Consider the following 25,618-nt stretch of genomic DNA (forward strand, 5'->3'; position numbering starts at 1 on the left):
GCTTCACTGGGGGCTTCCCTACTGGAGGGTTAAGAGTGAAGAACTCATTGCATTTTGCATTGGAAGGAGAAGTGAAGAAATCACAGCAAGGCTGACCCCACCTGAGAAAGATCTGCTTTGCTACGGAAGGATTCAGAGACCACTCATAAGGCACCAGAACAGACCTGCTGAGTCTGTCCGCTAGAATGCTGGACCTCCCCGGAATGTGTACTGCCAGCAGAAAACGGCTGGTGGAGACTGCCTATTCCCACACTCTCATGGCTTTGCAACATAGAGGATAAGATCTGGTTCTCCCCTGTTTGTTAATGTATCAGACCACAGACATAGTGTTCGTCTGGAGAGCAATCATCCCTGGGAAAGACGGGTATGGACAGCCTGTAATGCTAGAAGCACCACCCTCATCTCCAGGACGTTGATATGCAATCTGGTCTCATAGTGGGACCCCATGCCTTGGACTGTTCTTCCCGAACAGTGCCCCCCCCCCCCCCCACCAGGGAGGAGTCCATAGTCACTGTGGTCAAGGGGAGAGGGCGGAAGAAAGAAGCGACCCCAAGACAGATCCGGGGAATGAATCCACCACAGAAGACAGTCCCTGTACACTCAAGAGACTAACAGGATGAGACAAAGGAAGATCTAACGTGGACCATTGGACCACGAGGGTCCACTGAAGAACCCGCATGTGAAAATATGCCATGGGCAACAGACTGATCGTGGCCGCCTGGACCCCAACACCCTTAATACCATTCTCTCGGTCTGTGACTGAGCTTGGAGAATGCAAAGGACATGTAGCTTCAGAAACTGAATCCTGTCAAAGGTAAGAAAGACTTTGGTTTGACTTGTGTCCAATCAAGTCCCAATGAAATCTAACACTTGAACTGGGGCCAGAGACGACTTGTTGAGATTGATGGTAATGCCCAACTGCTGGGCTAAGAGAAGGGAATCCCTCGCTTGATTGAGCTGATGCCTGGAAGGGACAGCAAGAAGCCAATCGTCCAGGTAGGGGAAGACCTGTATGCCCTGGACACTCAGGTGAGCCTCTACCATTGCCATCACTTTGGTTTACACCCTGGGGGCTGTAGTGAGACCAAACAGGAGCGCTCTGATCTGATAATAACTGGCCCCCAGCCAGAAGCACAGGAATCTCCCAGAGCACCTGTCTATTTTGATATGGTGTTATGCATCCTGGAGGTCGATAGAGCACATCCAATCATTCTCCTGCAGGAAGGGTAGGATAGATAGAAGGGGTGAAAATCCAGAATTTTGCCTTGGCTACAGACAGGTTCAAGGTGGAGAGATCCAGAATGGGTCTCAAGTCCTAAGTATTCTTTGGCATCACAAAGAACCTGGAATAAATGCCTAACCCAGACTGGTCTGGGGGATGGGTTGGATGACTCGTTGTTCTAGCAGCTTTGCAATTTCCTGTGCTGCAGACTCCCTTTTCCACGGGTGGAACGTCCGGGAGGTGTCTGGGTGGATGGGGTGACATGATAAAGGGGATTGAATAGCCTCTGGATATAATTTGCAACACCCACAATCTTCCTTGATGGACTCCCACGCTGTTAAGTGTAGTGACAGATGACCTCCGACTGCCTCCAGAGATGAGCAGCAAGGCAACCCTTCAGGGTTGCTGGCCAGGTCTCTACGAGAAAGGCTCATGAGACTCTTGATTCCTCAGACCCCTTCTGCCTCTAGTGCGGCATCTATCAAATCTCCCTCTGCCCCTGGGGGAAGGAGAGCACTGAGTGTCCTGGGAATAGCTCTGAGATTTTTGGAACCACATCTTCTTGGCCCCTCGCTGAGTCCTCAAGAAGGTATGCTGATGGGCTGAAAAGCGGATCTTGACATCAGACCGAGTCTTCCCTCCTCCTCACTCTGGACTTCCCAAAAAGGGAGGAACCATCATGTGGGGCATTTGTAAAGGATGCCTTGAAGGGTTCTGAAAAGGCACAGAGTTGGAGCCAGGCATGGCATCTGATGGCAACACCTGTACCAGCAGTTCTAGCAGCGCCCTCAAAAGCATGGGAGAGGAGATGCATAGAGGTGTTAGCAATAGAAGTCAGGTTTGGCCATTTGAGAGAATACTTTCTTGTCCTTCGCCAACATGGACCCAGGAGTAGATTCAGCAACCTCCTTCTCCAGGTCTCACTCCAGCCTAATCATGTGTGCCATACAATTCAGAGCATGCAAAGAAAAGGTCACTGAAGTGTACACCCACTTCCCAAAACAGTCCATCGTCCTAGACTCTTGGTCAGGAGGGTGGACCATGGAACTCTCCTGAGCGAGCTCCTTCTTAGTGATGGCCACCGCCACTATAGCATCAACCGGTGATCCTTTAGTCCAATGGGTCCTGTCCAAAGGGGGACTCAATCTTGTCAGGGCATTTGGGAATGGGCTCTACCATCCATATCCAGTTCCTTCCAAGCCTGACATGTGATGCAATCCACCAAAGGATCCATGGGAGGGGACACCCAGGAAGAAGAGGGTCCTGCACCAAATGCCTCCTGGAACACCAATTCATCTGAGTTAGGTTTTCGGGCAGACCACCCACCCACGCTGGCATAGGATTTCCATGATGTCTCCAAAGGAGACATCCTTGGGGGGGGGGGTGACTGGGGGGGAACCTTCCCTTTCCTCCAAATCAGTGTCTTCCGTGAGGGACTCCAGAACTCTGGAAGGGAGTCCAGGTGCCTCCTTTTGCACGTACATTTGGGAAGACTCACCAACGTCTCGCTGCTCCCAAGAGAGAGCACCCTGGGGAAAAGAGGCAGCAGGCTGTCCCTGAGATGGCAGAATGGCAAGATCCATGCCAGACAAGGAGGGAGCCAGGATGAACTCTGAAGACGAGATTGTCAAGGGTCTCGATAGAATCGAGAGGACCCTCTCCACCATGCCGAAAACCAAAGGGGAACGGACCTCCTGAGAAGGAACAATAGTCTTAGCTGTAACCCTCTGACCTGACATGGGAGCCGAAGCTGAACCTCCGGGCGCCGATATACCAAAGGGAAGGCTTTGCTCTGAAAGGCTCAGAGCCGATGCCATCCTCTCAGATCTTGCGCTGAAGAGCCAGAAGGATCTGAGTTAGTCAGATCTGACCTCCTCAAGGCCATAAGCAGGCATCGAGGTACACGGTACCATCAGAGCCAATCCCTGAACGCAAAGTGTCCTTAGATCAAAGGGCTCAGAAACTGGAGACTGGAACAGAGAAGGAGCAATAGGAATGAATGCCGATTGCATGCCCCTGGCTCCGGAGGGAGAGGGGGGCAGGCAGGACTCACAACTGTATCTGGGTGCAGTTAAACTTCTGCATCATCCTATCCATCCCTGCTTCAGAAAAGCTGTGGGTGGAGCAAGAAGAGAAGGCCACTGACACAAGTCTAGAGGGGTGATGAGGGGAAGCCTGCACCGGTGACTGGGTCCAAAGCTCCTCCAGCTCCGGAGGAGACTGAGGGGAATGGAGCTGGGGAGACTCTGTCCTCGGAGCAGACCTAACTTTTGTTGGAGGGCCCACTGAAGCCGAGTGATCCAAGGATTGCTTCCTGGCCCTATCCTTAGACCTGGCTGATTTGTCTCCATCCCCGGGCCTCTTGGTGGGAGCCTGAGTCCCAGAGGCCAAGGCGGAGACAGAGGTAGAAGCCAGGACAGAAGAGGCCTGTGCCCCAGTGGTAGGAGGTGGAAGAAGGCCCCTCAAAATTAGCTTATTTCTCCTGTCCATCAATGCCTGGGAATTAAACGCAGCACAGATGGAGCAGGAGGTGTCCAATGGGCTGCCCCAAGACATTCAACGCACAGTGTGTGGTCATCAACTGGGGAGAGCTTGTGGCCACACTCTGTGCATTTTCAGAAGCCTGGTTTGGAGATTTCAGACATACTCCCAGCCACACAGCCTAACACACTCACGTGTCCAAATAAAGATGCCCAAATTAATTAAACAATCCTATATAGTATGATTCACATTGTCTGCATTTAGCCATGTATACCAGTTCCTATACATGGCTAAATGCAGACAATGTGAATCACTCTATATAGGGAAAACTAAAAGGATGCTCAAAGAAAGGATTCTGCAGCACCTTAATGATATTCGCAATGGAAAATTTACAAATACGTTAGCAAAACATGTGTTTGAGGCTGGCAAGGTTCATAGTTTCAAGTTTACAGTATTGCAAATAATATATAACAGTCTAAGAGAAGGGGATATTGTTAATGATACTGAACTTGCAGAGCTTAAATGGATTGTAAATTTTAAGGCTCATGTGGAACATGGTCTTAACAGTGCTATTGCTTTAAAAACACTACTTAAGAAGAGGGGTTTAGCGCACTAATCGATTGTTTAATTTTTAATTGCTTTTAACTGTTTTGTATATTATTTAAAGGTTTGTTTTATCTAGTTGTTTTAGGTCTGAAGAAGCGAGCAATCGCGAAAGCGCTAACCTATTTCTTTATTTTCACTTCTATGATATTAGAAAGTGTTATACAACCTCAGCATCTGGGCATCTTTATCTGGACAGTTTAATTTATTTGGATTTCCCTAGATTCCAGTGTTCTTTGGCTTCTACTTTCTAACACACTCACGTGAGGAAGACAGGAAAAAAAATGAGGGTTTTTTTTTTTTTTGCTTTAACCAACACAGAGATTTGTCAGATGCAAGACAATCATCATCTGCAGAGTGAACTGTTTTTTTTTTTTTTTTTTTTTTTATGACTACCACACAAGCTGTATCCCTGGATTTGCAAATCCCTTATCCATCAAACAATCTTGATAAATATGTGGAACACTGAAAATAACGACGTGGGGTTATTGCAATCAAGTTGCTTGAAGAACAATTAAGTTGCAGACAAATTAACTTATTAGAGAAGTTCAGTAGAGGTTGTTGTTGACTGCATACCACTAGCTTCAATCAGTGGTAAACAACTACACCAGTAACAGTAACCAGCAATCACCCTGAAGATATGAACCTGCTAGCAGCAGTTTTACTGCACTATCTTGTACTTCTTAAACTGGTGTTTGTGTTCCTAGACATGATGTTTCTGTCTTTAATGTGGTACTTCATAGAAAACTAAGTACAAAAGCCTCACTTTCAGAGGCAGATTGTTCAGATTCAAGTAGCAATGCATCCATACCTCTTTATTAACAATACTTCTGAAGTTTTCACAAAGTATGACTTTGAACTGAATGACATATGAAATAAGCATGAGTTAAGGATATCAAAATATCACACTTGCATTATTAAAAACGTGTATCACTTAAATTATTAAGTAACTGTCAACAAAGTTAAAACTAAGCTGACAGCCAAAACCACACTTTCTTCACACGTTTACTCATCTTCACTATCAATATTCAGTATAGCCACAAAGATACGATAGTCATTTCTTATACTCTGTAGCCATGCAGTGGAAAACTGAGTATTGCACATGCTGAATGAAGGCTAAGAGATGAATATTTTACTTTGTTTTATTTAAATCCGTTTACAGACTGCAAAGCTGAAACATGCTGAGTGGTTAGTGTAGAATGTAGTGAAACTGACCACAGTTGCTGATATGGAAACCCAAGAGAGCTAAGCAAATCTGGCCAGCCAGTGGCAAGAAAACAAACACTCCTTAATTAAAGAGCCTGCCTTTACTCCCATTATTTCAATTAAATTGGTTATTTTCAAAAGTTCTGCTCTTTCCACTTTTTGTAAGAAGAGCTTAGAGGATTAGCACTTACCCTAGGAAAGGTGAAACAAGTTGTACCAGCTCTGTACGAGAAATAACTTCTTGGTTAAATATGACCAGACATCTCAGGAAACTATCATAAGCTTCAGTACTGCGAAGAGCTTTACGGACCTAGAAGTAAAACAAATTCATGTAAGTTGTATATTAGCATGTGTCATGTAAGAGCATACCTTGCTCAGACTTCAGAATGGTAGTATACCAAACCATACACTTCTGTCTAAGAGGATTTTTTCAATATTTAAGATTTATTTTAGTTAGCCTTCCTACTGGTATTCTCTTAATAGAAGCACACAAACATATACACTTGACCTTCCAAAGCATCATCCTGCCCCAGCAATTGTCATTTTCCTACATTATGAACACATTCCTCCTACATTGCTGTATATGAAAGAGGAACTCCCTTTAATGAAGAATATTGCCTTCTGACTAATGGTATTATCCAATGTACAGAGACAACCAGAGCATGTCCTCCTTGGACCATCACGGAGAACTCCCATCTACTTTCCCAGTTACACTGTCCTAAAAGTAAGGACAAAATTCCATGGAACTATACATACAAGTCTTTCAGACCAAACTATGCAGATTGCCTTTGATCTCTGCTGGGTCCACACGTGTCCACTGCATCTCACGGAAGGAGATGTCTTACATAGATGGGATGAAAAATTACATACCTAAATTAAGAAAGAAAGAATCTGATAGGATTTGTATTAAACAGAAAAATGCTAGATAATATAAAGAATATTAACAATTAATGGAAAGATAGTGAATTACATTAATAAGAAAAAGGAAACTGCAATTATAAGTCTTACTATTGAAAAGGCCTTTGACTCAGTTGAATGGGCTACCTACTTTTAGTATTAGAAGAATGTGGAGTGCAAAATGAATTATACAATAATAAAAATGCAATACTCAGATTGTGTGTGTGTGTGTGTGTGTGTGTGTGTGTGTGTGCGTGTGTGCATGTGTGTAAACAGGATCATTTCTATCACTGTCAGTAAATCTGAATAATGGTACAAAGCAAGGATGCCCAGTTGCTCCTTTGCTTTTTGTATTTGTAATCGAATATTTAATAATAACTGGAGTTATATCATGTTATCAAGTTTTCGGAAGCTCAAAATTCTTATGGTTGAGACCACATGATCAAGTTTTCGGAAACTCGAAATTCATATGGTTGAGACCATATGATAGAGTTTCTGAAAACTCAAATGTAAAAAAAAATGATCTACATAAGACATGTTTAATGGAGAATTTACAGAATTTACCCTTTTCCCCACTGTTATGTGATCTCAGAATTGGTATATATAATTTGCAGGGGGTGTTGGGGTTGCAGGGGGGCTTGTCTCCCTGCAAAAAGATTTTTTTCCCCCATTAAAGCATGTTTTCAGAAACCTGACCATATGAATTTCAATCTTCCAAAAACTGGATAATACGATATAAACTCCAATAACCATAAGACAAACCATTAATATTTCAGTTATAAAAATAAATAAGAGACAAGTCTAAAATATTATTTGCAAATGATTTATTGGAGACTGTAACTCGACTTGAGAATTATTTATGTATTTTATTTAACATATGATTTTCGGGAAAACCTGACTGAGTAGTAAATCTTTTTCAACAGAGGCCCTGGGAGAAAAACTCCAAAGAATTACAAAACATTTTATAAACAATAATTTTACAGTCTTTAAAAACACCAAAACAACTACCATTTAAGCAATTAACAAAGTTAGATATAAAATGAAAACATTGGTTAAAACAGATACAAGTTACATGGCAATGATTTAAATGTTAGAGAAATTTTGGCCAGTTTATGGAGAAATCAAAGGTAAGTTGTTATAATACAAACAGGAATTATATTGCAAAGTTAAAGAAAAGCAGTTGACATAATGGTTAAGGTGTTAACCTTACAGATACAAGGTTCAGGGTTCGACTCTTACATAGGATAACTGACGAGGCTTAAAATGGCCCACAAGGACAGCTAGCCCAGTACCAATAAACAAACCTTATGGTATATTTAGACAGAAAGCTAGGAGAGAAAAATGGACATAATTACGGGAGTGAGTGAAGAAAGGAGAGTAAGGAGATGGTAAGGTGTGAATAGGTATTTGTTCACATTTAGGGATATAGTTTTATCTGGGTGGTGGGGAAGAACACAGGCAGCTTTTGGCTAGGAAGTCTTTCAGAATGGTTTTGAGGGATGGGAGGGTATTGACCTGATAGATACAGATAAGGAGTTCCAAAGCCTTAGCAGCATGGTATAAATGCAGACAATGTTCAGCAGATTTTATAGGTCTATAGGACAGACAGAAATTTTTGGATACTGGAACATAATGGCCAAATGGGAACAGAGATGTGTAGAATGCTATTTAGTGCTGGATAAGCAAATGGATTCTAGATCATTTATAGGCACTAAGAAGCTGTGTATATGTTGGTCGATGGGGTAGTTCTACCCAATTTAGGTTTTTTATTGGTGTCTAAAAGGAGTATTTGATGCAGATTTAGCAACCTTGTTCTAGCATTGTTCAAGTTTTAATTTTTAGACAGAATATATAAAAGTATAAAAATGTCACAGATTTTCTAGTTTGTCATTTAATGAAAAAAAACATTACCTCTAAACATAATTCAAAATAATATGATATCTTGCAAACACAAAAGTTGAACTAGGATGATAAAATATTTAGGAATTATTCTTAAAACTGACAAAGATAAGATGTTAAAATTATAAGTCTACAGAGATAATTAGTAAATCAACAAATAGACCTGCACGTATTTTACTTTTGAGGTTTAGATTGCATTTTATAAAGATGGGCTTACTTTCAAAAATACTTTACATAATTCCAAATATATATAAAGTCCAAACAAAGCTCAAACTAAAATATTAAAATGCTGCACGTTTTTATGGTACATTAAAAAGTCAAAAATAGCTTATATATATATATATATATATATATATATATATATATATATATATATATATTTAAAATGTCTGAAGATGGAATAAAATTTGACTCAAGATCCCAGAAACAGAAACAAAGAAGCAGCTAGAGTCAAAGTAATTATTCACTGGACAGACATCTTACAAATGTTAAATGGAAGGATTTGCAAACTGCTCTATTTGATGGAAAGAAATAAAAATCATTAGGGCATGCAGCTAAAATAAAATATCTACAATCTTGTGCAGATATTTTCAGTATAATATAAATAATCCATCTGATTTGTATAAATAAATGGTATCCTAAAAGATTTGCAAATTTACTCATACTCATACAGATACTAAAAACGTAATTAGTAGGATGCATCCATTTTGTGAAACAAAATGTTTACTAGGAGGAGCAAATAAGCACAAACATGAACAATCTGAAAAGAAAATAATTTATACGCTGGAATGATTGCTTATCCAAATTACAGTTTAAATCAATAGAAACTTTAACAAATTAATTTGAGTTAAACAGCAAAGATGACTGGATGGACATATTATAATGTGCAAGACATTTTATAAAATGCATTCAAGATAAAAGAGCAATACAGTTAAAAGGCTTACTCAGAATATTCAACTATATTTTTAGAATGTTGTACAGCAATAGTAGTAATAGTAAATCAAGGCTATCGTATTCAAATGAAATATTAACTGAATATAATAAAGAAAAGTTTTGGAAACATGTTTTTCAACATGAAGAGTTTAGGCTTATTGGAACTGATTAAAATATGCCTTGCTTTCAATAGCAAAAACAACACAAGCTCACATTTGGAAAAATCATACCTGAAAATTTTACACACAGTCTTTCATACTCAAAAGACCACAAAAGAATGAAATATTTCATTCAAGAAAGGAAGGAAGAAAAAAAGGAATAAAGAAAGGAGAAGAGACGGATTATGGTTAAGGGGAGGAGCTCGAGCCATAGAGCCTACAGCCTATTAGAGTGGCCGAGGACAGATCTGATGTTTGATCACAGACCCATCAGTTGCACAACATATCAAAAAGACAACATTAGATCAGTATTTCTTACTGGAGGTGTAAATTAATTGTTAAAGATAATTTCTTAAAAGAGAAACAGTATTATTTAAGATGCCAACATCTGTTCACATTAAAATGACCAATACTCCTCTCTGGTATTTCTTAACAAACAATTACAAAAAAGTAGTTGGTTTAAATGCCACACTTTTTCCCAGTCTCTCCAGTTAAGATTAGTATCGATAGATAAATAATGAACAATTAAATTAAGGTCAGATTCTGAGATGATACACTTTAGATAATTACCTATATCAGAGAAATCTGAAAGTGGAGCAATACGATATTCTCTTAAACAATACAAGTATTTCTTCAGTGCCAACCATTAATAAAATGTCAGTGTAACAATATATGTAAAATTGATTGTTAGTGCACAGCATAAATAGTGTATACAGTTGGTTACCAGTTTAGCAACAATCCACGGCTCAGTGTGGGTGTATCAACATTTACCATTTGATCACAAGGGTGAAGCCCAAGAAATTAAACAAATGTAGCCGTGGGTAAATCCTCACATACATACACACACACACACACACACACACACACACACACATGGATTATTGCTTTCAAACAATACCATTATTTAAGAAAGACATTACTTAAGTTTCTTAAATAAAGTCTTTGATTAAAGGCACTTTAGTCTTATTCCATGTTGCCTTCGGTACGCTGATGTACTTACTACTCACGCAAGAGACGTGATGGAGAAAAGAGTCTTTTTTTTTTTTTTTTTGCTTTAAAAAAATCAGAAACTTTACAAGAGACAATGCAAAAATACATGGAACATCTGTTTATTTAGATTTTACAGAATGTAGACTTTTTTTTTTTTTTTTTTTACATTTTGCTCTGTCCCAGGTAAAAGTGTTTTACAATGATGTTATTCAGCATATGCCAACTGAAAGTCTGACTGGTCAATGATACATCAGGAGCCAGACTGTTTTCTATTGCTGCATGCTTGCTTTACAACAAGCATGCTGGTTGAATAGTAATGAACCTTCATTGAATAATTTAGTTTAGATAAGTTTCATTATAATGAAAGTGGTTGCAGTATGTAATGCAGTTGTTATGCAAATGTAAACTAATATGTGAACATTTAAAATAATGCAAAGCTGGTTTTAATCACAACCTATAAATACAGAATAGAAAAAAGCAACAGACACTTATATAAAGAACTGACTAAAATAATTGGGAATACCTTGGGCTTAAAACAGAGGTCAGTATTAGGAGATCAAGATAATCATGAAGCTTACCAACAAAGTGAAATTAGTGAATAAGTGGCAGAACTATAAATCATATATTCAACTAGAAGTTTACATGTGAACTATGGTTCTTGAAGAAGTGGATGAAAATTCTAGAAGCTTGTTAAATGTGTTAAACGGATGGAGAACTGCAAAGCATAAACCCTGATTTGTGTCATTAACATTTAAAAAGACACTGAATCAATTGAACTGACTGTTAAAACAACCTGATTTTTATTAACATCTGTAAAAAAGTTTCCTGATGTAGTGTGTGTATGTTATTTTATGTCTATAAAACAGTTCTGTATACTAATGCAACTGCAGGCATTTTAAATGTGAGGTGGGGAAAGGGAAGTTTTATCCGTGCCTGTAGAAAATGCTAGTGAGAAGTACTTTTACCTAACTGTAAAGTATTGTGTTATCTCAAGATAAGAAAGGATGGAGAGAAACGTGTTAAGGTTGAAATGCTGTGATCTTTGGCTACTGGGGGCTGTAAATGGGTAGTGGTCATACTATATATGTTAACTAAAAGATAATATGGACTTCTCCCATTTTATAAAGGTGCATGTCTACATTAATGTTTTTAGTTTAAGCTATGAACAAGGCTTTTAAGTGAAAATGTATTTATTTTCATTTGTTGGCTGTGCAGACCCGAGAGGGCAAAAAAAACTTTTTCAATTGTGGCCTAGGGAGAAAAGCTCCACACAAAAACTATACAATGGCATACATTAATACAAAGAATAAAAGTCACAAATGATATTAACTGCAACAGAGAGCAAAAGAAGATTTAAACCAGAAAAGAAAAACAAATAAAGAAAGCAGTTCTTTCTTACATCTGCAAACTAGCTGTTTTTTTCCGCTAGCATTTGCTTTCAGCTGAAGAAAAACAACCTGCAAGTGCAGGTAATTATGAGAGGTCTTGAGAGTGTGTTCAGAGTGACATTTACAATGGATCTGTCTGACAAAACTAAATTAATTTTCTAAAGGGCAATGGCAAGCAGGTCAAAGAAAAAATGTGACAAAATCTGTTTGATACTGTGGAAAGTGAATAGCAACATAAGCAAGTGCCTCCCCAGCAGTCCAATATGACAGTGGACAATTTAATTTTGCTTATTTAAGGTTAACCTGTGTACGTTTTCTCAAGGTAAAATGTTAATGATTGCTGAAAGCATGTATGCAAATAGTTTTTTCAACTGGGAGTAGAATAGTAGTAAGATAATAACAGTCCGCAATCCAAGCAAGTGGAACACAGACTCTATCACATATAATACTGGGGTTTAACCTTAACTTTGGAATAGGTAATTCTCCCTGGATGCAACCATCAGTTTGGAGCAAATGCTCTTACTTGGATAGGCAGATTTCCTTTTTGAAAAATTCATACAGTTCTGAATGTTTGTTTTGAGTTAAAAGATGATGGGGATTTTAAAAAGTTTTGATTCCCACTTTCTTTACTGTTTTTTCAAAGTGACAAGTTTGAGGAAAATGTGACGAGTTCAAATAAGGATGCGAAGAAACTACCATAAGCCTACAATAATTAGTATGTTTACGAAATATGCAAAATGGAAACTTATTTAAAAGTGCTGTCATATGTACTATGAAAGAATAATTTTATCAGAATGACTGCTTTCTCAACATTAACATGGGATTTAAAATGAGCTTATGTGTACAGACAGAAAGCAGAAAGTACTGAATTATATTAAGTGTAGGCTGCAAATGGCAATGCTATAATACATGCATTTGGACAGAAATTAACATGTGTATTTAATAAAAGAAGAATATCTGGAAGGGCATTTAACAGAATACTGGGGACAAGAGAAAAGAAAGTAATAGTGCAGATTGTGGCAGGACCCATTCAGTGACAAAAGAGGAAAAACAGGACAATAATGGAAGATTTTTAGTACTGAGGGCTTACAATTAGGGAGGATTACAATATCATATAATTTTACTCTAATTAAAACCACTGTTATGGAGCTTAGGAAAATGTTAGAATTAAGTTTTGAGAAAGGAATGTTGTTTACATGTGGGGGCTTGAACCTGAAGTGCAACAGTACAGATGTAAGAGAGACCCAGAAGGGAAAATACAACAAGGGTTGGTAGATTTCTGAACCAATGTATGAAAATATTTGCTATAGATTACCTGAATTCAGGAGCAGGAATTCAGACAGAATTTACATAATTCCAAATATGCAATAACTGGGCTAGACTGGAAAGGAATTATATTTCGAGGGAGGATATGAATTTAATTCAAAGATTGGAGATCTAGTCAATATCTATATCACATCATGCACCAATGAAAATATGCAGGGTAATACAGATATGGGAAAGTATTGATAGGAGTTATTTAAAGGGGATGACAATGGTTAAAACACAGGAGGAGGGAATTTGCACAGAATAAGAAGAGCGGCAATTGCAGAATGGCAAAGGAAAACTGAAGAATTATTGGAAAATATGTACAAGGAACGGCTATTTTTGATAACTCAAGTGCAAGAACGTTTACTATAACAATCTGGGCAACAGAAAGTAAAGAACTGTAGCCAGACTTTGGATTACATGACAAGGAAAATAGCCACAGATCCAGCAGAGGTATTACAAATATTTCAGAAATGTTATAAAAATGAGTAAAAAGTAAATATGGGGATACAAAGAAAATGCACACACATAAATACTTATGGAAACCTTAATTATGAGGAAAATAACAGTGAATTAGAAGTTATGTACTCACCATAACGTTCCATCTGAGTAGGTGACTTCATTCGGATGCAACCTGTGGGTATCGGATCCGACCTCGGATCCGAGCCGGCAATTCAAAAGCTTAGGCTCCGAGCTCCTAGCTCCTCCCTCTTACCCATAACCCCTTGCCAAGCCCTGACTGACCTCAGATTGAGTTTGCCTCAAAATACTGACAACAGTACACTAAAACAGCATAAATACTCGCTCTATAAAGGTCAGGGGGATGGAGGGGGGGATGGTTGCATCCGAATGAAGTCACCTACTCAGATGGAACGTTATGGTGAGTACATAACTTCTAAATCTGAAGTAGGCAGACTTCATTCGTCTGCAACCTGTGGGACAGAGTCCCTAGCTACCTGAATCTTGGGCGGCCGTCATGGAAGGATGTTCCGGAGCACCGCTGAGCCAAAGGATGCTCTTCCTCTAGAAACAACATCCACCTTGTAATGAGAAATAAAAGTATGAGGCGAGGCCCAAGTAGCTGCCGCAGATATCATCCAATGATACACGGGACTTAAAGGCGGCTGACGTGGAAACTGCCCTAGTAGAATGAGCCGTAACCCTCTGAGGAGCAGGTCTGCCTGAAGTGTCATATGCCTGCAGAATACAATTAGCAATCCACTTAGATAGTGTGACTTTAGATACTGCTTTACCCAGAGCAAATTTAGCAAAGGAGACGAACAGCTGATCTGATTTCCTGTGGCCAGCTGTTCTGTTAATATAAAAACGTAATTGTCTATGAACATCCAAGGAATGCAATTTGTATTCTCCTTTGTTTGAGTACTTGGGAAAAAACACAGGTAAATTGATTGACTGGTTAATATTGGATTCAGAAGAGACCTTCGGAAGAAAAGAAGGATTGGTCCTGAGGCACACCCTATCAGGGAAGAAAGAAAGGTAAGGCGGTTTGACGCACAGAGCCTGAAGCTCAGACACTCTTCTGGCTGAAGTGAGAGCTACCAGGAAGGCAGTCTTTCAGGAAAGGTACTTTAAATCAGTAGAAGCTGCAGGCTCGAAGGGAGGAGCAGTAAGGGCCTGCAGGACTAAAGACAAGTCCCAGGGTGGTACAACCTCCTTGACTGGAGGCCTCAACAAAAAAACTCCTTTGAGAAATGTTTTGCATAATTTCGCCGTCATAAGGGGAGCTGTGTCATGACCAATGTGATAATGCAAGATAGCTGCCAATTGTACCATAATCGTGGAAGAACTAGCCCCTTGATGAAAGAGGTCTGTTAGAAAATCCAGCACCGCTGACATAGGTGCCGAGAAAGGATCCAAAGTTCTCTGTACTGCCCATATAGAGAATCTCTTCCATTTACTCTGATAAACCTGCCTGGTGGAAGGTTTATGAGCTGCCACTAAAATGGCCTTGACCGGTGATGAGATACCGGGAGTCCTAATTAAGGATGGAACTGGAGCAGCCAAGCTGTCAACTTCAGGGTCTGCAGATTGGGAACTGACATTCCCAGAGGGTGAGAGATGAGATCCAAAATTGGATCCAGAATCCATGGTGGATTGATTTTGTGAGACCATACGAAGGGGAACCAAGGTTGTCGAGGCCAGAATGGGGCAATGAGAATCATTCTGCTCCCCAAACTGTTGGCTTTCTGCAGAAGCCTCTGCATCAGAGGAAGTGGAGGGTAGGCATAAAGGAGACCGGGAGGCCAAGCATGCACCAGAGCATCTCGGGAACTCCTGGTGGGGAAGCAGAGCGAAGAAATTGTCGCATTTGGCGTTTGAGGGAGAGGCAAAAGATCGCAACAGGGTTGCCCCAAACGGCAAAAATCTTCTTCGCTACTTGAGGATTGAGAGACCACTCGTGTGGAGAAAGGATGGTGCGACTGAGCTTGTCCGCAAGGATGTTGGACTTTCCCGGAATGTGCGTTGCTACCAGAAAGCGTTTGGTGGAAATTGCCCATTCCCAGACTCTCAAGGCCTCTCGACAAAGGGGTAAGACCTGGTTCCTCCCTGTTTGTTGATATACCAGACTACCGACATGTTGTCTGTCTGAATCGCAATAGTCCCTGAAGGAAGAACGTGGTGAAGTGCTTGCAACGCTAGGAGCACCGCCCTCATTTCCAGGACATTTATATGCAATGACGTCTCTGTGGGATTCCACGTGCCTTGGACAATCTTCCCCGCAGAATGCCCCCCCCACCCGAGGCAAGAAGCGTCCGTGGTCACTGTGGCTCGGGGAAATGCAGCGCAAAAAGGTCTCCCTGCCAGGGGCTCCGGAGAAAGAAGCCACCAAAGAAGGAAGTCCCTGCACGCTCTGCTGACCGCAATCGGAGCGTTTAGAGAAGAACAAAGAGGGGACCACTGAACTTGAAGGGTCCATTGAAGAACCCGCATGTGTAAACGGGCATGAATGAGAAGCGGAATAGCTGCCGCCATAGAACCTAGGGCCCTCAGGACCGAAGCTGCAGTTGGAGATGGTTGCAGGATCGCTGTCACATGACACTTCAGGCTGGCAATACGGTCTGGGGTGAGGAAGGCTCGCATTGATCTGGTGTTTAGTCTTCCTCCTATGAAATCTATAACTTGTGTGGGGTTCAGAAAAGATTTCTCCCAGTTGATCGTGATGCCCAGCCTTGGTGCTAGTTGAAGAAAGTAATCCCTGGCTGAGCACAGAAGATGCCTTGATGATGCCGTCAGGAGCCAGTCGTCCAGGTACGGAAAGACCTGTAATCCCTGGAGCCTCAGGTGGGCCGCTACCACCTTGGTAAACACCCTGGGGGCTGAGGTGAGACCAAAGGGGAGGACCCTGAACTGATAATGACTGGCTCCCAGCCGGAAGCGAAGAAACCTCCTGGATCGTCTGTCCATCCGAATGTGGTAGTACGCATCCTTGAGGTCTATGGAGCACATCCAGTCGTTCTCCCTCAAGAGGGGAAGTATAGACTGCAGGGTGACCATCCGGAACTTTTGCTTGGTTACTGACAGGTTCAGCTGGGAAAGGTCTAAGATTGGTCTCAAGTCCCCCGTCTTCTTTGGCACCAAAAAGAACCTGGAGTAAAACCCTAATCTGGTTTGATCTCGGGGGATGCGCTGGATGGCTCTTTTTTCTAGCAGCTGTTCGATTTCGATAGCTGCCGCCTCCCTTTGGTCGGGTGGAACATCTGGGAGGCTGCGAGATTTGGGAACCTTGAATAGGGGAATTGAATATCCTCTGGATATGACTCGAAGCACCCAACTGTCTGTTATGGACTCCCAAGAAGTCAGGTGCCTCGAAAACCGCCCCCCGACTGCCTCCAGAGACGGACAGCCGGGCAACCCTTCAGGGCTGCTACGTGGGTCTATCAGAGAAAGGTTCTCTGGACCCAAAGTTGCCAGGAGCCCCTGCCTCTAGCACGACGACCTCCCGTCCTCCTCTGCCACGGAAGGACTGGTTGTCCGGAGCAGGTTGGGACTGCTGCGACTTCCGGAACCACATCTTCTTCTGTCCCTTTTGGTTCTTAGAGAAGGACCTCTGGGGAGCTGAGAAGCGGACTCCGACGGCAGACAGCGTCTTCCCGTCCTTTCGCTCTGGACTAAAGTTGCACGAACATTGTTGTTAAACAAGGCAGAACCATCGAAGGGGCATTCGAAGGTCGCCTTGAAGGGCTCTGCAAAATCACAATGGCGGAGCCAGGCCTGTCGCCTCATGACTAGGCCTGCTCCGCTGGCTCTAGCGGCTCCCTCAGTAGCATGAGAAAGTAGCCGCATAGATGTATTGGAAACTGATCTGAGAGTGGCCATTCGGGTGGAGTAAACCTGTTTATCCTCACTCGAGATGGACTCGGGGAGATGCAGCGTATTCTTTAATCAGATCCCGCTGCATCCTAATGACATGTGCCATGTAGTTCAGCGCTCTCAAGGAGAAGGTTGCTGAACTAAAAACTCGCTTCCCAATGCGATCCATCGAATGGGACTCCTTGCCCGGAGGATGCACGGAGGGACTCTCCTGGGCCAATTCCCTCTTCGTGGCTGCAGCCATCATCATGGCATCTACTGGGGGACCCTTACTCCAGTGGGTGCGGTCCGATGGAGGGGGAAAGAATGCGGTCCGGGCGCTTAGGGATAGGCTCAATGGTGTCCGGATCCTTCCACGCCCTGATGGAAATAAGATCCACCAGGGGGTCAGCAGGAGGGACACCCAAGAGGTAGAAGGGCCGCCTCGAATGCCTCCAAGAACACAGACTCGTCCGAAGAAGCCTTGGGGCAGACCACCCCGATCCTTAACATCTCCATGATGTCTCCAAATGAGACGTCCTCAGGGGTGACCTAGGGAGCCTTCCCTTCATCCAAGTCTGTGTCTTCAGTGACTGACTCAGGGGAGTCCATGTGCCTCCTCTTGCACTACGCTTCCGAGGTACTTCATCGGGGCTGTCCGAGGAGTACTCTTCAGCAGTTGGATGTTCCAAGGGAACCACTTGGGACATCGAGGCGGGCTGTCCCTGGGACCGGCTGGTGGGGGCCTGGCCCAACTGCAATGGAGTGCAGGATGGAGCCGTGGCAGGGACCGGGGGTCCGGATGTCATCGACAGTGCCCTTTCCACTACGCCGAAAGCCGAGGGGAGCCAGCTTCTCTAAGCCCCAAGAGCCGACCCCCACCGGATCCGACGACGGATCGGAGTCGGAGCGAAACCGCCGGATCCGAGTGGCGGTGTGCTCCGACCTGGACGGAGCTGAAGACACACCAGCTCCCTCGGATCCGAGGCTCGCCTCGGCTCGAGAGGTCGGGTCCGGTACCAAGCACTCAAGGGATGGGACGGATCCGAGGTGCGCCGACCCATCGGATCCGACCCACCCCGGATCCAAATCTGCCCGGCGCCGACAGCTCCGAACCCGTGGTATGGGTCGGAGAAGGAGCCAAGGGGCGAAAAAAGGGGTCAAGCCCCTCCCGGATGGGGGGGGGCTAGGAGCACTCCCATTTGCATTTGGGCCTGGATGAATTTCCTCATCATCCGGTCCATATCAGCTTCACTCATAGAAAATGTTGACCTAGTGGAGGCCACCAAGCGGACCTAGAGAGCCGCCTCGGAGACCTCCTGGAAGGGCTAGCCTCCTCCTCCTCGGGTCCAGGAGAGAACCGAGGGGAGTGGAGCCGAGGAGGAGGAAAGCTAGAAGGCACAGGGGAGGCCCGCTTAGATGGAGGAGCCGAACTGGAAGTTTCGGCTCTTGTGGTGCCTCTCCTGTGCCTCTCCTTCTGTCTTTCCCTAGAGGATTCCTTCCCCTCCGGCAACTTAGAGGGAGGTTGAGTCCCAGCCGGAGGGGGAGAACTCACAGCAACAGGTTGCTGAGTGGAAGGGGCAGAGGCCGAAGCAGTATCTGGAGGTAAAAGACCGCCAGCACCAACTTCGACCTCCGCTCCCTCAAAGCCCGGGGGTTGAACCCTGCACAAATGGTACAACCAGATGACAGGTGTTCAACCCCAAGATGACGACGAGTGTGGCCATCCGCTGGGGACAGCTTATGGCCACACTCGGTACATTTCGAGAACACAGCCTTATGGGCTTCAGACATCGCAACCCTAAGGCCTAACACAAAACACACACAAACAAACTACGCAAAACCCGAGAAAATTAAATAAAAGAGAGAGGAAAGCCTAAACACACTCAACACTAACTATATCAATAAAGAAAATAAAGATTTTTAAAACTTTTTTAGTCAAAAAAATAGTTCTTATCTTCACCAACGCCAGGAGCTCTGGAATTCCGTAGCTACTTGAAAAGCGGCAAACGAAATCTGGGGTCAGTCAGGGCTTGGCAAGGGGTTATGGGTAAGAGGGAGGAGCTAGGAGCTCGGAGCCTAAGCTTTTGAATTGCCGGCTCGGATCCGAGGTCGGATCCGATACCCACAGGTTGCAGACGAATGAAGTCTGCCTACTTCACATCAATTAGTAGCCGAGACAGAAAAGATGAAATAAAAACAAATATTGATGCATAATCAATGAACAGAGAAATCTCTAGAAACAGCAGACAGACCATACTCCTGTGAAAATATGGGAGGTAGGACAGAAGAATGACAAAAGATTTAAAATGTTTTGTTCAACAGTAATACTAAAAACATTACAACCTTTCAGATCTGCCCTCCTGTATATCCAATTTAAATTTAAAACAAGATTGTGAAGTGTTTATGTCTATATAAGTTAAAAGAAAGGCAAATTTTACCAAAACAGAAACAGAAATGGGTCAATGTGGTTTGTGGAGGGGAAGCAAACCTCTGATACCATTAATAGAACTATGATGATTTAGAGGCAATCAGACTGTAAGGAAGTTGCTACTGCTTCCAAGTCTTTATACAGAGAAACGATTCCCTAGGGTTAGCTGGTATTTTATTTAAATTTGGAGAAAATGCTACTTGGAGGGGTAGATTTCCTGCTTGGAAAGTGCACATAGTTTTGAATTAAAAGATGGGGATTTTGAAACATTTTTTCTTTTCTGCCTTTAGTGTTTTTTTGAAGTGACAAGTCTGAGGAAAATGTGATGGGTTCAAATAAAGATAAGAAGTAAAAAGAAGTTATGTACTCACCATAATGTTCGATCTGTGTTATCCATTTTCATTTATCCTCGACATATGGGTTTGGTTCCGAGCCTCAGAAGCGACTTGGCTGTTACTACAGCTCAAGACAGCCAAAAACTCTTGAGTTACCCACAATGCTCCTCTCCTATTTACCTCAGATCAAGTTTGCTGAAGACAGAATGAAAAACCTCAAAAGCCATCACAGAGACCATACCTGGAACCATATAACAATAAGTGATATATGTCCATTATCCATGTCACCAAAATCTCCAAGGGCAAAGGCAAGGAGGGAGGGCAGTTGAGGATAAATGAAAAGGGACAACATAGAGGGAATGTTATGGTGAGTACATAATACCTTTATCTGATGTCAATTTTCATTTTATCCTTGACATATGGGACAGAGTCCCCAGCTACCTTGGAAGGACTCAAGGAAGGATATTCCTGAGCACCTTTGAACCACACAATGCTCTTCCTATGGAGACCAGATCCAATTTGTAATGAGCAATAAAGGTATGAGGAGAAGCCCAACTTGCTGAATCACAAATATCAACCATAGAAGCTCTAGAGTGAAAAGCTGCTGAAGTAGCTACAGCTCATGTAGAATGTGCCTTTTAAGGCCTAAGCAATTTAATTTCCTTTTTATTACAAATAAAATAAATACATTCTTTGAGACATCTGGATAGCATCACTTTGCTCACTGGTTGACCAAGTCTTACAGATGAGAATGACACAAACAGTTGGTCGGATTTTCTTAAATTCTTAGTTCTGTATAGAAAGAAATGTAATTGTGAACATCTAATAAATGTAAGCAGTATTCACCTTTGTTAGCAAAATTGGAGAAAAATACTGGTAAATTAATAGTCTGACTGATATTGGTCTCTGACACCACCTGAGGCAAAAAGGAAGGATTAGTTCTCAGTGAAACTCTTATCTTTATGGAAAATCAGGTAAGAAGGCCTATGTAATAAGGCTTTTATCCCTGAAATCCTTCTGTCAGAAGTTATTGCCACTAAAAATACAGTTTTCCAGGATAAAAACTTTAGCTCACATTCAGTTGATGGTTCAAAGGGAGGTTGGACAATGGTCTGTAACACTAAGTTTAGATCCCATGGTGGGGTAGGATCTTTGCAAGGGAGTTTTAGCAACAATGTTCCTTTTAAGAAGGTTTTGCAAAGCGTATGAAAAGAAAAAGGAGGACTCTTCAAAACCATTATGGAAATTATATAAATTCCACACCAAACAGGAACAGTCAACAAATAAAAGTTATAAATAAAAGTCCAAACTCCGTTCACTGCCCTAAGCGACAAGAATGCACTTTAGCTTCCATGTGTATTCAAAAACAACGTACTAATTTATTAAAACTTGTACACAAAACATAGGTTAAGCGCTTTCATCTATCAATACATAGACTTCATCAGAACACTCCATTTTTCCCATGACAGGTTTAAATACAAATTACCAACCAATCCCCTTCAACTATCCGTTACTGTCTGGTACTTTAGTTCCGTATTTAAAGTGCTCAGTGCGTTCATAGTTTTAACATAGTGATTGCACTTTATTAAAAATCAATTCCATCCTATACTTACTTGAACTAAAATTTACTTGTACTGTAACGCCACAATCCTATCCTACCGCTACTTCTTATAAACATATGTGTGCCATATGTCTACTATGTTTCTAAACAAATACATACCCATGCATGTCTAGTGTATAACTAAACTGTCATCTATAGTTAAAATATTTATAAAAATAGAAGAAAGCAAACATCCAAAAGTGACACTTTAAAAAAAAAAGAGGTGAAAAAATAATTTCCCCCCACTTTAACTATTATTTTCTAATATGGGTTTAATGGATATGCTGTCATTGATCCCTAGGTAAACAGAGGCATTTAACTTAATCTGCCATCTGGTTTCCCTCTCACCCAAACTCTTACTTATATTACCCCCCCTAGGGTTCATTTTAACACACTCCAATATACCAAATTTAAAAGTGTCAACTCCTACTGACATTCAGATGCCTCCATAAAGCGTTTTTTGTTTTTTTTTTTCCTGATACAATATCCATGATCATATATCCTATTCCTTAGGCATCTGTCTGTCTTGCCCACATAATAACACGGACATTTTGTACATTTAGCCAAATATACTACATGTGTGGTACGACAATTTCCTTTCTTAAATATAACCTCCGTTCTATTCGTGTCTTCCAACATAAGAGTGGGCACCTGTATTATCTGACTACACTGATTACATTGCCCACATTTACTGGTGCCTACCTTCTTAACAGTGTCTTTCTTTTTTACTATTTTCCTTTCCAATTCACTTTTTAAGTTTCTACCATTTTTGGAAACAAACAAGGGTTGTTCTCCCAACATTTTATATACATTATGTTCAGTTTTCAAAATGTTCAAATTTGATTCTATTATTTTTCTTATGTCTTGTACATAAGGTCCATGTTGAAATATGCAAGCTCTCTTATACTTGGATACACCCTTACCATCCTTTACCTTATTTTTGTCCAACGTTCTTATCAACCCAGCATCTAAAATTGGTTTATATTTCTTACCCCATTCATTTTTCACGTAATTTTTAGTATCCTCTATTAAATGTGTAGGGTACCCTCTGTCCCTAAACATATTACCTATAAGGTTTAATTCTTTTACCATGTCCGTGTAATCAGAAGTCATTCTTGCAGCACGTATAAATTGACCTTTTAATATACTGCGTTTTTGACTATTTGGATGACAACTAGAATATTGTAAATATGAATTACTGAAAGTGTCTTTTCTGTATATTTTTTACCTACATTTTCCATTTTCAACATAAATGTGTGTATCCAGATATGAAATTTTATTCTTGTTCATATTAAATGTAAATTTCAGATATTCACTGGAGGCGTTTAAGTATCCAATAAATTCTTGTAACTTGCTTTCGTTTCCTTTCCATATAATAAATGTATCGTCCAAGAATCTAACATATCTGGTAATATTTTCACACCAAACAGTTTGCAATATATACTCAGTTTCCCAATCAAGGAGGACCAGATTTGCAAAAATGGGGGCGCACGCACGTTAACACAATTTCCATGAATTCCAAAATTAAAGATGTAGTATCCCATGGCAAATTGCTGGACTTTACAATACTGTTACTAAACCTTCTCAACCCATCATCCTTGGGTATACAAGAGAAGAGGTCAACTACATCTATGGTTACTAGAATAATATCCTGATTGCACAAAACAGGGACTAATCTACCCAAAAAGTCCCAATAATCAATTACAATGTGAGCAATTTTATCATATATTGGCTTTAACCAGGTTTCTATTACTGTTCCGAAAGGGAAGGTCTTATTTATTTATTTTATTTATTTGCAGTTGGTTTACCAGGATAGTCCATTGGGCCAAAGAACCCGTTTTCAATGGAGTCCTGGGGGAAAAAGCTCCAGAACTAAGTATGTTACAAAAAAGCAATTCATACTAGTTATACAAAACTATAACAAATTACAAATTATATAATACAAAATATTTTGACACCAGAAAACAATTTCAAGTAAATACAGAAGAAATAACTATGAAAGAACAATAGATAAAATTAATAGATTATAGATAGTAAAGAATATTGCATGAAAAATAATTTGAGTTTGTATCATGTTCTGAAATACTGAATGAAACTTCTGAGAAATAACAGAAATTTATGAAGGAAGCACTTAGGTGAGGCCTAGTGCAGTTTTCCCTATAATATGAAATGATAATGTACATTAGTTATGGGTAAATAATCAGGAAGAATGCACGAGGAATCAAGGCAAAGAAGGAAGATGGTAATTGCAAGTAAATTAGCTATGTGGGGTGGGAGCAAGAGCATTCCCACTTGGATACTAGGTGGGAATGAAGAGATCTTTTAAAAATAAAGTGGTTGGGGGTGGTGCGGATGGATGATGGTAGAGAGTTCCAAAGACGGGCAACGACAAAAGATAGAAGATTTTTCCCTGGGGGACGTGTGGGTTTATAGATTTCTAATAGATTTTGATTGTTGGACCTCAATATTCTATCAGGAAGGTGCATTTTAAAAGCTTATGAAAGGGAGGGACAGACAGAGGAGTTGAAAATGAGTTTGTGAGCAAGAGTCAGTTGAGTGTATGTGAGATAGTTGGGAAGCTCTAGCCATTTTAGTATATGGAGAGAGGAACAGTGGTGTGAGGAAGACTTGTGGTTGGTAGCGAACTTGGCGATTTTGTTATAGCAAGAGTAAAGTTGGGTTTTTAGGGAGGACTGTAGATTAGTTAGGAGTGGGGTTCCAAAGAGAAGGGAGGGGATAAGAAATTAAGTAGAGAGAGTGATTTTGGCAGCAGGTGTGAGGTATTTATTTTGCCGGTACAGCATACCAAGTTTTTGGTGGGTTTTGTTGATATTTAGCTGTAGGTGAGAGTTAAATTTGAGTTGGTTATCAATTTGGACCCCAAGTAGCTTGGTCTCTAGTTCCAGAGGTGAATTATTTTGACTAGTGATAGAGAATGTGTTTGTGTTGAAAGAGACCGCTTTAGAGGGGGAAATAGCATTAATTTGGTTTTGGAGGCATTGAGAGCAAGGTGATTTCTTTTCATCCACTGCTCAGTGGTTGTGAAAGCTTTTTGGGTCAATTTTAGGAGTGAGGGGATAGAAGAGGCAGAGCATATAATAGTGGAATCATCTGCGTATTGGATGATGTCTGAGAATGGGATAGAGTTGCGGAAATCATTTATAAATATATTAAAGAGAAGGGGACCCAGTATGGACCCCTGGGGTACCCCAGTAGGGGTGTTTAGAAATGAGGAAGTGGCCTTTTTCCATATTACTGCTTGATATCTGTTAGATAAGTAGTTGGAGAACCAGTTCAAGGAGGAGGGAGATAGGTTAAGTCTTGAGAGTTTGGTTAGTAGCAGGTTATGAGAGATCGTGTCAAAGGCCTTAGAGAGGTTGAGTAGTAGGGTAGAAACAATTTGGCCAGAGTCGCGTGTGTTGTTAACAGTTTCAAGGAAGGAGAGGAGGGCGGTTATAGTGCTGTGATTAGGTCTGAATCCATGTTGTGTGGGAGTAAGTAGATGATTTTCTGAAAGGTAAGGAAGGAGTTGAAGATGAATACATTTTTCTAAGATTTTAGAGGTGGGAGACAGGATAGCAATGGGGCGGAAATTAGTAACATTGTTACTGTTGCCCCCTTTGTGCAAAGGGATGATGTAGGCCTTTTTCCAGATTTGGGGTACTGTACTTTCTAGGATAGAGCGGTTGATTAAAATGCTAATAGGGTATGCAATTGCATCAGCAGCTATGCTAAGAAAGTAAGAATGGATGTTATCAGGAGCATTAGTACATGGCTTCAGTTTCAGAAGGAGTTTCTTTATAGTGGAAGTGGGTATAGGTTTTAATGAGAAAGAGGGAGAGTGTGTGGGGGGGGG

The 25,618-nt window shown here is 41.4% G+C and overlaps 1 protein-coding gene across 1 annotated transcript in view; it reads right to left on the reverse strand.

The window, feature by feature from the left end:
* Positions 1-25,618, reverse strand: part of LOC122806647 (paired amphipathic helix protein Sin3a-like) — a 1,669,103-nt gene that overhangs the window by 854,626 nt on the left and 788,859 nt on the right. Inside the window, exon 11 of the mRNA XM_044077237.1 lies at positions 5,704-5,822. Coding sequence (XP_043933172.1) covers positions 5,704-5,822 — 119 coding nt within the window. The remainder of the gene's footprint in view (positions 1-5,703; positions 5,823-25,618) is intronic.

This window comes from Protopterus annectens, chromosome 7.part0 (genome assembly GCF_019279795.1).
Source record: "Protopterus annectens isolate FY-2018-M chromosome 7.part0, PAN1.0, whole genome shotgun sequence".
NCBI lineage: Eukaryota > Metazoa > Chordata > Ceratodontiformes > Protopteridae > Protopterus > Protopterus annectens.